This window comes from Dendrobium catenatum, unplaced genomic scaffold, assembly GCF_001605985.2.
Source record: "Dendrobium catenatum unplaced genomic scaffold, ASM160598v2 fragScaff_scaffold_1023, whole genome shotgun sequence".
Taxonomy (NCBI): Eukaryota; Viridiplantae; Streptophyta; class Magnoliopsida; order Asparagales; family Orchidaceae; genus Dendrobium; species Dendrobium catenatum.
Genome location: NW_021319485.1, coordinates 109,783 through 121,648, shown reverse-complemented (window position 1 = coordinate 121,648; position 11,866 = coordinate 109,783). Strand labels below are relative to the sequence as shown.

General features: G+C 35.9%; 1 protein-coding gene across 1 annotated transcript; it reads left to right on the top strand.

Annotated features, from left to right (window-relative positions):
* Positions 1-388: 388 nt before the first annotated feature.
* Positions 389-995, top strand: LOC110096762 (2-hydroxyacyl-CoA lyase-like; the record flags this gene model as incomplete). Its single annotated transcript, XM_020822835.2, has 1 exon — positions 389-995. A coding segment is annotated over one exon (363 nt), but the record flags the coding sequence as incomplete, so codon positions are not given.
* Positions 996-11,866: the final 10,871 nt, after the last annotated feature.

The window sequence follows — 11,866 nt, the reverse complement described above, 5'->3', positions numbered from 1 at the left end:
TTTACGACTAGCCTTAATCGAAAGTTCTCTCTTATTATTGGGAGGGGTAATTAACTATAGGGGCTTGCGCCTATAGGAAACCAGAACTCAGATCAAAAAGTCCTCACCAAATGAGGGCGAAATCTCTGGGTAGTGTCTTATCTAAAACCCAATCTGCCTTCTGAAAATTCCCCCGGAACCTAATCTCATTAAAGCTCTTTGTCGTCATCGTCACACAAACACTCAAAAGAAAAATAGACAGATGGCACGAAGAGGCCGGGATCACACACATAAAATGGAATTTTCGGAGCCCACATGTGTAATTCGAACTTCTGATATTTATCAGTTTGTTGTCCCTGAGGCTTGCATATCAACACATGTTGAGCTTAACATTTATCCGGCATAAATTTTGAAACCTTCTAGTCATCTTCTGATAGTTTATGGTGGGTTTCTGCAGACATTGGTGAGGTACCAGTTACCGGTTGTGGTGATTGTTTTTAACAATGGAGGTGTTTATGGTGGTGATAGAAGAAATCCTGATGAAATAACTGGTCCATACAAGGATGATCCTGCTCCTACCTCCTTTGTTTCAGGGGCAGCTTACCATACTTTGATTGAAGCATTTGGAGGAAAAGGCTATGTTGTTGAGACACCCGAGGAACTTAAATCTGCGCTTTCTGAATCTTTCTCTTCCAGGAAACCAGCAGTAATTAACGTTATAATTGATCCTTATGCTGGTGCGGAGAGTGGGAGGATGCAGCATAAAAATTGAGGTATTATTTTGTGATCATTTGTGTTTTATAATGTTACATCGGAAGCTAAGTTTACTTAAAATGTAATTTGTGTTTAACCGTCATAAATTGTTAGACCCAAGCCGTTCAAAAGGATGTAACACCTGCTGTAGGTATATTTCTGAAAGCAATGTCAGCTGATGCCAATGTGTCTTTGAATAAAAATAAAGTCAATGGGATGAAGCTTGGTTTATTTGCATAATTTACATATCGACCTGCTAAAAATCTTGCCTTTCTTGATTATGAAACTCTGGTTTCAACTGTTTTTGTTTGCTGAATGGTTGCGTTATTGTCTCTTTATAACATGGCTATTATATTAAGAATCCTGTCTTTTTTTTTTTTTTGAATTTACCCTAATGAAATTTAGGCTTCATTTGGGATGGCTTTCTTGTTGATTTTTAAAGAAGCCTTTTAGTAAAAAATTTGTATTAAAAAGTTGCTTTAAAAAACAATAAAAAAATTGTCCCAAATTAAACCTTGGCAGTGAAAACCAACAACAGGAACAATGAAAAATGATTAAATTGTAGATTTAACTTGTGGTTAAGCAATTAGTTGTGAGTTCAGTCCTTCAATTGTTGGGATCAAATAATTCTTTGTATGTTGTGGAGCTTACACTTTTATTCCAACTATTGATGCTCCTCTATGCAGCCATGTTCTTTCTTTAATATTTCATAATAATGATTTTACTGAGGTAGTGGAGGAAATAAAGGTGAAAGCAAAAACCGTTGAGTTTCATTTGTCATATTTTCTTTTATATATTTTGGCTCTGCTTATTTTTTTGATTTTTTCTTACATAATAAACCATCATTATTGGTTCCAAGACTGAGTGAGAAGTATGTGTTTATGTTAAATCCTTGTGTCACATTTACATTCCTCGTAGAGTTTATTCTATAGCTTACAAATGGCTATCTGTCTGTATGGAATGAGCAAAATATATGTGGTCCCTAGATAATTTAACGTCATATATTCCATGCAAGCATAAATACAATATATGCAGAATATCCTCTAGTCGGGTACATTTGAATTGAGCAATTGGTTTTGTCCCCTCATCTATTATGCATAAGCAATAGGAGAAGCTCTAATGGTCATACGAAAAAAGCCTCGGTGATATGAGAGCGCTCTGGGTGCCCTAGCAGCCCCTTCCTCTCGCCCTCGGAGTTCCTTTTCGCCTTGGCGCCACTGGCCTTCTACCGGTGCCTATCACCATGGATCACCTCTCTCTCTCTCTCTCTCTCTCTCTCTCTCCCCCCCCCCCCTCCCCCCCCGCCCCCCTCCCCCCTCCCCCCCCCCCCCCCCCAGCTAATGACTCCATTTCTTCACCCCCTGCTTCAACCCGTGCTTTAGACCACCTTTGGTCTAATATCATCGTAGAGCCTGAGCCTTCCTCACCTAATATACCGGTCTCTCTCATGGAAACGTCGGAAGAGATCATTCCTTTCAACGAAGACTTCACTGATGCAGCTGCTATCGATTGGAGTCTCTGCCTTGTCGGATACTCTATCGATAAGAGACCTTACTATGAAACTTTGAACGCCACTGCTAAAAGGATCTGGAAACTCAAAGGTACCTTTCAACTTATAGCTCTATCAGACGGTTTTTTCCTCTTCAAGTTCTCTTCGGTTGAGGATTATGATATGATGTGGTCTAATGGTGCATGATTTTTTCATGGAAAACCCTTTATCGTTCAGAAATGGTCTAAAAAGTTTCATCCTACTAGGGAAAGCTTTACCTCAGTATCAATTTGGGTTAGGATTCATAACCTACCATTAGTATGTTGGAACTCTAAAGGGATTTCTAAGATAGCCTCAAAAATAGGTATTTCTATTGCGGTTGATGCCTTAACAGCTGCTAAAACTAGGCTAACCTATGCTAGGATATGTATCCAAGTTTCCACTTCATCTCCATTTCCGGAAACGGTACCTATTGCTATCGAAGGTGAAGTTTTCAGATTGCAAATTCAAAATGAATGGAAGCCCTCCCCTTGTACTACTTGCAATTCCTTAGCTCACTCTTCATCCCAATGCCCTGCTAATCCTCAAACCCAACAAATCGATCAAACAAATTTTAGGGGTCGGAGTACCTCATGGAATCCCCGCAGGAAAACAAAATTTCGTCCCAGGCCCGCAACGTTAAGTAATGCTAAAATGGATTCTCTGAATCCTGATTCCTTGCAGACAAATGTACTCCAGCATAGCCTGCCTCCGTCTGTCACCTCTCTTTCTTTGGTGCCGTCCCAAGTTGCTTTAACTACTGCTCCTGTTACCGACAGTGTTAACACTCCTATTGTTCTGCTGGATACGGACAGAGTTCCCATGCATCTAGCATCCCCCTATTATCGTCTCAACAAATTCAATTCCTTCCCTTATTTTTCCTGAATCCTCTGTCAATTCGGTTATACCTAATCTCAACTCTCCAACTGATGAATGCCTTGTAGATTCTGAGATAGCCCAAGTCCCTTCTGCTAAACCACCGATCATCCCAATGAGCAATAAGTTTGCTTCTCTACAGAACACTGAAGAATCGGCTTTTAATAGCGTTGAAACCGATTGCTCATCTTTTTCTGAGCCATCTTTAAACAATAGTGGGAAAAAAGGTAACCCCTCCAATCCCAAAAATATTAGAGCAAAAGGTTCTAAAAAGCCTCCCACCCCCACCTCCAAACATAAATGATCAGTCCAACTATAGCAGTGTGGAATACTAGAGGATTTGGCTCCTCTGATAAGGTGTCTTTTTGCAAAACGTTAGTCCAATCTCTCCAGTTGGACATGATTTGTATTCTTGAGAATAGAATATAGCTCTTGGCCCTCTCTGATATCATATTTTTTAACAGTCATTTGATTTTTGATATGGAAGCTAGCTGCAATAACTTTCACTGTGCAAATCCTGGTAGGATTTGGATTAAATGGTCTACTAACATGCTTACTTTTAGGTCTTTCTTCTTTTCCTCCCAAATGGCAGCAGGAACGGTTGTACATGGTTCTAATCCACCTTTTCTTCTCTCGGTTATTTATGCTTCTAACCACCAGGATGGCAGAAAAGCTCTTTGGGATTATTTAAGGTCCATCTTTCCTTCTAGGGGTACCCCTTGGATTTTAATGGATGATTTTAATTGTTGCAGGTTTCCTTTGGACAAGTTAGGAGGAAATGTGTTTCATCAAAATCATCTTTTTGATTTTAATAATTTCATCTTTGGCTCTAACCTCCATGATTTAGGGTCTATTGGTCCTTCTTACACTTGGTATAATCAGCAGACTGATAACCCCATTCACATTAAATTGGATTAGATGTTGATAAATGATGATTGGTTGACTTGTTTTTCCAACTCTTACTACATGATAAAAAGTCCTGTGGGTTCTGACCACTGTCCTATTATCCTCTTGCCTGGGGAAATTTCTACCACAAAGCATCGTTTTCTTTTTAAAAATTATTGGCTCAATTATGAACAGTTTTGGCATTTGATGTTTGATATATTTTCTGTCAAATCTAAAGGTAATCTGTTTGTTGATCTTTGCTCTAAGCTTAAACAACTCAAGGTGGCTATTAAAAGGAAAATTTGGGCTACTTCTAATTTGATGGCTGATCATATCAATAAACTCCAAAATAGGCAAGAAGATTGTCTTGCTAGCTTGCACCCTGATCGCAATTTTGTTGAGGCCTCATTGGCGTTAAAAAGCATTAATCAAGAATTAGCTGTTGCCTTTTCTATGTGGTTTTCTTGGATTAATCAAAGGGCAAAAGTCAAATGGATTTCTCATGGGGAGGATGACCTCAAATTCTTATATGCTAGAATTCAATTGAGGAGGAATTACAAGAAAATTGTTGTCTTTAGCTATGCCTAAAGCTAACTCCTCTTTGCCTGAGGCTATTAATGAATCCATCTCTTATTTCAAAGATCTTTTTAATGCTTCTCAGGATCTGGAGTTTCATATTAACCTTTTCCCTTCTGGAAATGTTATTCCTTCTGATTTTATTAATTCTCTTATTGTCCCTTTTTCAGAAGCTAAAATCAAAAAAGCAGTTTTCTTTGGTGCTCCCAATTCTACTCCGGGGCCAGATGGTTTTAATTTTGAATTCTTTAAATCTACTTGGGTGGTTATTGGTCCTACTTTCTGCAATATTGTCAACTATTTCTACAAAAATGCATATATTCCCCGTATGACAATGGCTACTGGTATCTCTCTTATACCCAAATCCAGTAATGCTGAGGTAATTATTGATTTTCGTCCTATTTCTCTTTGTAACACCTCCTACAAGATTATTGCTAAAATTTTGGCTGCTTGAATGAAACCCATTATGCCACATATTATTAAACATAATTAAGCTGGGTTCATTCACAAGAGGATTTCAACGGATAATGTTATTCTTGCTAATGAAATCCTTCTGCACTCAAGGAAATCTACCACATTCAAGCTTATGTGTATCAAGCTAGATATAAAAAAAAGCTTTTGATAGTGTATATAAAGAGTTTTTTATTGCAAGGATGGTGCAAAAAGGATTTCCTATTTTGTTTGTCAATTGGATTGAAGCTTGCATTAAGGATTTTTGGTTCTTTTTATGCATTGATGGGGCTTTTGAAGGTTTTTTCCCCTCCACTTCGGGGCTTAGGCAGGGGTGTCCCCTAAGTCCTTATCTTTTATGTATTGTTATGGATGCATTTTCCTGTTTGCTTGATTGTAACACTATGGATAATTGCTTTGAAGCTCTCTATACTGGGGATCAGAGGCTTTCCCATCTTATGTATGTTGATGATCTAATTATTTTTGGGAAAGCTGATGTTAACAACTGTGAGAAACTTAGCCAAATAATTAATAATTTCTCTTTGGCTACTGGTCTGGAAGTTAATTTTGGTAAGAGCTCCATCATCTTACCTCCTAATTGTCATTCAGTTGGTCTCATTTGTTCAATCTTCAATATTCCAGCTACCTCCTCTAACATTTTCTACCGTGGGGTCCCCTTATCACCCTTTAATCCAAAGCTTGTTAGCTTCTCAAAACTGATGGAAAATGTAATCTACAAACTTTCGGGTTGGAAGGCAAAAGCCTTATCTTTTGCTGGCAGGCTGCAATTCCTTAGATATACTATTTGAAATATTATTTATTATTGGATTCATGGGTCTATTATACCTAAAACTATTATAAAGCAAATTGATAGGTTATGTGCTAAATTTCTTTATTTTGGTGAAACCTTCGGGCGGAAATTGCATTTGATCTCTTGGCGTAATACCTTTAAACCAATTGATGTCGGAGGCCTTGGGTTGTCTTCCTTGCAATCCCTTCAATTCAGTTTTATTTGCTCTCTCATTGTGAGAATCTTCAATTTTCATAGTCCCCTGGCTATGTGGTTGTTTAACAAGTATGTTTCTCCTTGGAAGGATCCGGTTTCTAAAGCGTCCAAATTTTGGAAATGTGTTTGTAGGGATGCTAAGCTTTCCAAAGAGAACTTTCATTTCAAGGTAACTCAATACTCTCATTTATCCCTTTATTGGGATCACTGGTTTAATGATAAATGTTTACATGAAGTTTTGGAGGTGCGTCCCATTCTTGGCCTTTTCCCTGTTAATGAAAAACTCTTCTGTTATTCTTAATGAGAATAGGTGGCTATTGTCTTCCACCTTGCCTGATCATGCTGCCAGTGCTATATCTGCTATCCCAGTGGTTTTGGATACTTATGTTATTTAGTTTGGGGATAGAAATATCAGTAATCATAGAGCTTACAAGGATTATTTTTTAAAACTCATGCTAAAGTTAATTGGTATCAATTCGTTTGGCATAAACATTTTGCACCGAGGTTCTCTTCTTTCTGTTGGATGGCCTTAATTGGAGGTATTAAGATCGCTGATGTTCTTATTGCTAAGGGTATTACGGTGGATGCTATGTGCCCTTTATGTCATTGCTTAAATGAATTTGTTTCACATTTATTTTTCGAATGTGACTATTATTTCTCTGTTCTATCTAACCTCGTGAGCAATTTGGGGTATCTTCTTCTAAGGCCAAATATTTTACAAATTTTTGAGTTTATTGATGAGATGCAAATTGAGAACAAAAATTTTTATTACCTCATTATTTGTTGCTGGGTCTATCATATTTGGAGAGAAAGAAATGATAGGAGGTTTGGTCAGATTTCTGTATCTTCTACTACCTTAGCTCTAATGATAAAAGCTGCTGTCTTTACTAAGGTTATGAAATGGAAAAATGGGTTTCTGCTACTGGATTTGCTTTAAGAAAATGATCATTTTGTCGGTGCTGCTATGGCTGGATCTTTCTACTGGTTTTCTTTTGGTAGGTCGGTGCTGCTTTGGCTGCATTGCGATATTTACTGCAGTTTTTGGTTCTCTGCTAGATTTTTTGTTTGGAGGGCAAGGATGATAGAATTGCTTTTTTTTTTCTCCTTTGGATGGCAATATCATACCCTTCTCCTCTTCAACCAGGTTGAGAGAGTCGCAATTCCTGAGCCCAATGATGGTTTCTTCCCTTACTCCCTGATTGGGTTTATTTTTGTAGATAGTTTTTCTGTTCGGTTTGCTGTCTTCACCCATTTATTATTTTCTTTTGTACCAGGGTTTTTTTTTTGTCTGTAACCCCTGTAATTTTGGAACAATTATTACGTCCTCTGACCGGACGTAGAGCTACGTTCGGCCGCCAATAACATGTCGCCACGTGCTCTTACTCTTTACCGTGCGGCCCGACGACTTGACCCGGACAGAAACCCGGGAATGCTATGTTCGCGTATTGCGAGGTATTACTCGATATTCTCTCGGTATTGCTAGGTATTTCTTGACAATAACGAGAAATACCGCTCTGTGAAGACCAATACCGAGCAATACCGAGTTGTACCGAAAAACTCGGTACAACTCGGTATTTCTCGATATTACTCAATATTTGCTCGGTATTGCTCGGTATTTGCTTGGTATTGGTTATTGCCAAGCAAAATCGACCAATACCTAGCAATACCGTGCAATACCTAGCAAAATCGAGAAATACCGAGCCATCCTGGGTCCGTTCCGGGTCGGGTTGTCGGGGCGCGCGGTAAATAGTGAGAATGTGTGGCGCGATTCTACTGGCGGCCGAACATAGAGCTACGCTCTGTGATCGGACCAAATAAAAGTTCGTAATTTTGGGTTGATGCTTTGCCTCATAGGTCTTTTTGTTTCAGCTTTTAATTGTAACTAGTTGGCAACAATGAAAAACGGGCTTTGCCCATAATTTTCCCATTAAAAAATAAATAAAAAAAAAAGCTCTCTTTTCCCCTTCCTCTTTAATTGTCTCATATTGCTAAATCTATGTCGAGCAACTCCTTCCTATGTGAGTCCTCTATGGAAGAGTTCAGGCAATTAATGGTTGATCCGATTCTTTTTCGTGCTATGATATGAGTCTATATAAAGAGTTTTAGGAATTTTTATGGAGGTTCTCAAATGATTTGTCAATCAAATAAATGCACCTCAAATGTTCTTTTATTGCATTTGACTTCTCATTTCAGGTTAGGTTTTCTTACCAAGCACCACAACCTTTTCCTTGGTTTTGGATTTATTTTCTTGCTGGATAGAAATTACATTGCTAAAATTCAATTCTGGATTATTGTAAACAACAGTAAAAATTCTTGTCTTGTGGAAAACACGTGTGGGCATATTAGCATAGGAATTTGAGGGACGCTTCCAACTAGACCACAACAAGAGTAGCTGATATAAATTTATGTGGAGTGGCAAATGATTTTGGAGTTGTAGGTGGCATTGACATAGGTTCAAATGCTAATTACTCCTCTTATCCTCCCCTCCCCTTCGACTTTTGAGCCACATCACTTGGGCGCTTGGTACTCTGCTCAGTACCTTTTTAAATATTCTTAAGAAATCATTGCGAGAAAATTTCATTTGTCATATTATAAATCTGAATTGTAAGAGCAAAATTATTTTTAATATTTATGTGATAAATATTACTTTTGTATATTTTTTCATAATTTAATTTTTTGTTGTAATCGCTTGCTGTAAAAGAATATGCGGTTTGATTGTTATAAGAGATTGAACTCACTCAAATGTAGGAGAGCACAAAATTTGGTGTTCTAATAAGATTTTTTAGTGAAATACTAGCCAAGGGTTGGGTGGCATCCATGCAATCTAGTTTTGGTTTTTGGTCAAACCATGTAAAAATAGTATCACTTATCTCTTCTTATATTTCTTCTCAAATGTGTTATCTATGCTTTCTAATTGTGATTCTAGTATAACTTAGTTTTCTATAAAAATTAAAGTTAATATTTTCATGTTATAATTTTTTTAAAAGTATACTCAAATCACCCCCCTCTTGGGTTCCATAGTAACTTTCAGCCTCCATTAAAAATCTTCAATAATATATTGGATTATACAAATCTCCTTGATTTTATTTCCTTTTAATTTTTTTTTTCACAATATGATGCCCTGAAGAGTGAAAAGCTATGAATTGGTTTGTGATTTTAAATTTTGAAATTGAAAACTCAAAAACCTTTTCTTTTTAATAAATAAAACAATAGAATGCAAATGATTTTATATTTTTTATTTCCAACAATAAACTCAAGATTAGAATGTTAGGAAGAGAAGCCCTTCTCCCTAAAACACATTTGAGAAGCCCTACACCCCTCTTGCTTTGCAATTGAGAAGTTGCTACTCTAGCCCATTCCTTAGTACACCAAGCATACATAGCACTTTCAGATAATAATGGATCTCTTACCGCATCAAATTCAAGATCTCCCAATTGTCACAAGTTTCAAATAGGATGATATAACGTATACAGAAGAAGAAGACAATGATATGTAAATGCTCACATAAAAAAATAACCCTTAGGGCTCGCAAATCAAAGCTCAAAATTTATTTAAAGAAAAATTCTTTTCTAATTTCTCTTATATATTCACACTTTTTTTTTTTAACATTTAGAGTTTGAAAAAATACAATTTATATTGCATAGTATAATCTTATCTAATTAATTTTATTATATATATATATAATACTCAAATAATAATTAAAAAAACTTTTGATACTTGTAATTCCTTCTTGTTTTTCTCTAGCTAGTATTGTTTTCTAGACTTCGTAAAATATTTTAATTGCTTTGTTCACAAGTTAACTTTCCCATATTGAGCTGCATGCTTCCTTTTAGTTCTATGGCTGGGTTGGGCGGCTTATTGGGTTGAAGTTTCCTAGATGATGGGGATAGAGCTGTAAGTGAGCTGAGCCGGCTCGAGCTCGACTCGTTTATGAGCTCTCAAGTCGAGCTTATCGAGTTCGAGCATGAAGAGGCTTGGCTCGCGAGTTTTCGAGCCGGCACGAAATTATTAAATTTAAATTTTTTAATAAAAGTTAATAATAAACCTGCTACAATTTCACAATCCCTCCTAATTCTAAATCTCGTAGGCTATTTTCCCAAAAAAAAATCCTCTGGTTCTCAAATGGCGAGCCATCTCTCTCTCTCCGCGGACAGGCTTTTGTAATAAATGCTAATGGATTAACACTCAAAATATATGCTCATATTTCAATACCCTCTCTCTCTCTCCTCTGACAGCCACTAATAAGTGCTAACAGACTAAAAACTGATCAAACAATTTTTCGGAAGCAGCTTATTTGTCCTCAAATTTAGAGGAAGCAGCATGATTGGGCATTAATTTAAAAAAGAGCTAATACGCCAAGCTGAACGACGAATTATAAGAATGTGCGATCTTGAATGGTGCATTCAATGAATGCGCGAACCTAATTCAAAGAATGCGCCGAACCTAATGGTGCATTCATTGAATGTGTCGAACGTTTAGGCACATTCTATAGAATGAGCCAAAGGGTGTGGCACATTCTATAGAATGGGCCTAATATATAAGCGCATTCTACGGAATCCGATGGTCACAGCGCAATTTTTTGCAAAATTTTGTCCTTAGGCCGACCATATATGGTTTTTCCGTGTTGTGGCGTGGAATTGAGTGGGAGTAATTAAGTTTGGGTGGTTGGGGAAATGGAGCTGAAGATGTAGCATCAGCTATAAATAAGGCTTGAGTTGAGGAGGAAACGCAAAGCAGTATTTCTTGAAGCCTTCGATTCTTAGAGGAAGAGAAGGTAAGTTTTTATTTTTTAGTTTGATTATTTGTTTTATGTTAATTATTATGTTGAATTTACAGCTCATGAGTCTTGTATAATTTTTTGTAGAAAGTATAATGTATGAAGTTGTTGTAAATTTGTAATTATTTTATGTTGAAGTTATAGTTTTTTGGTCTTGTAATTTTATTTTCTATGTATGCACATTAGTCTTATGAATTTAAGCATTAAATTTGTGAGTAGAGAAATGTATTGCATTAAATTTATGAACAAAATTATTTTGCTAGGTGCAAGGATAAGTTTGCTTGAAAACCTATTTTGTTGAGTGTAGAATATTTAGAAACAATAGCCCCTAATACAGTAGAAGATATGATCAGTTATATGTTGTTGAGATCGATCCCAAAAAGGGGAGCTGTTAATTTTTAATTAAATGATTTAATGATTTATTAATTGCAAAAGACGAAAGTTATTTCATAAAATTTCTAAATATTGAACACATATTTTTTTCAATAACAATAGACGTGTGATTAACAGTTCCTTTATAGTTGTTTTTTTAATATAAAATTAACATTTTAAAGCCGCACAAAAACTCAAATTTTTATGTTATATTTAATAAAAAATATTGGATAAAAAATTATATTTGCAGTATGAAACCAAAGAAGCAAGAAAAAAAAAAGCTCTAGTTATGACAAAATTTTATACTGATTCTTAATAAAAATTTTAAAATTAAAAAAATATAGTAAAATTTTACTTTAAAAACTATAAAAAAATTATTTCAGAGATAGGTTTATTTGATTTTTGTTTAAAAATTATTTTGTTTAGTTTTTTTTTTTAAATAATTAAAGAGTAGTAACAAAATATTAACCCGACAAAGTTGAAGTCTGTTATTTTTATAATAATTACAAAAAGTTCAATCTGCACGTAGACGTAGTATATATAACAATAAGAGAGATATCCAAAATAAAGCCTAATATTTATACTAATAGAGGCCAGTAATATTTTTATAAATTTAAATATTTAAATTCGAAGATCTGAAAGAAAACTTTTCAATTTATTTATC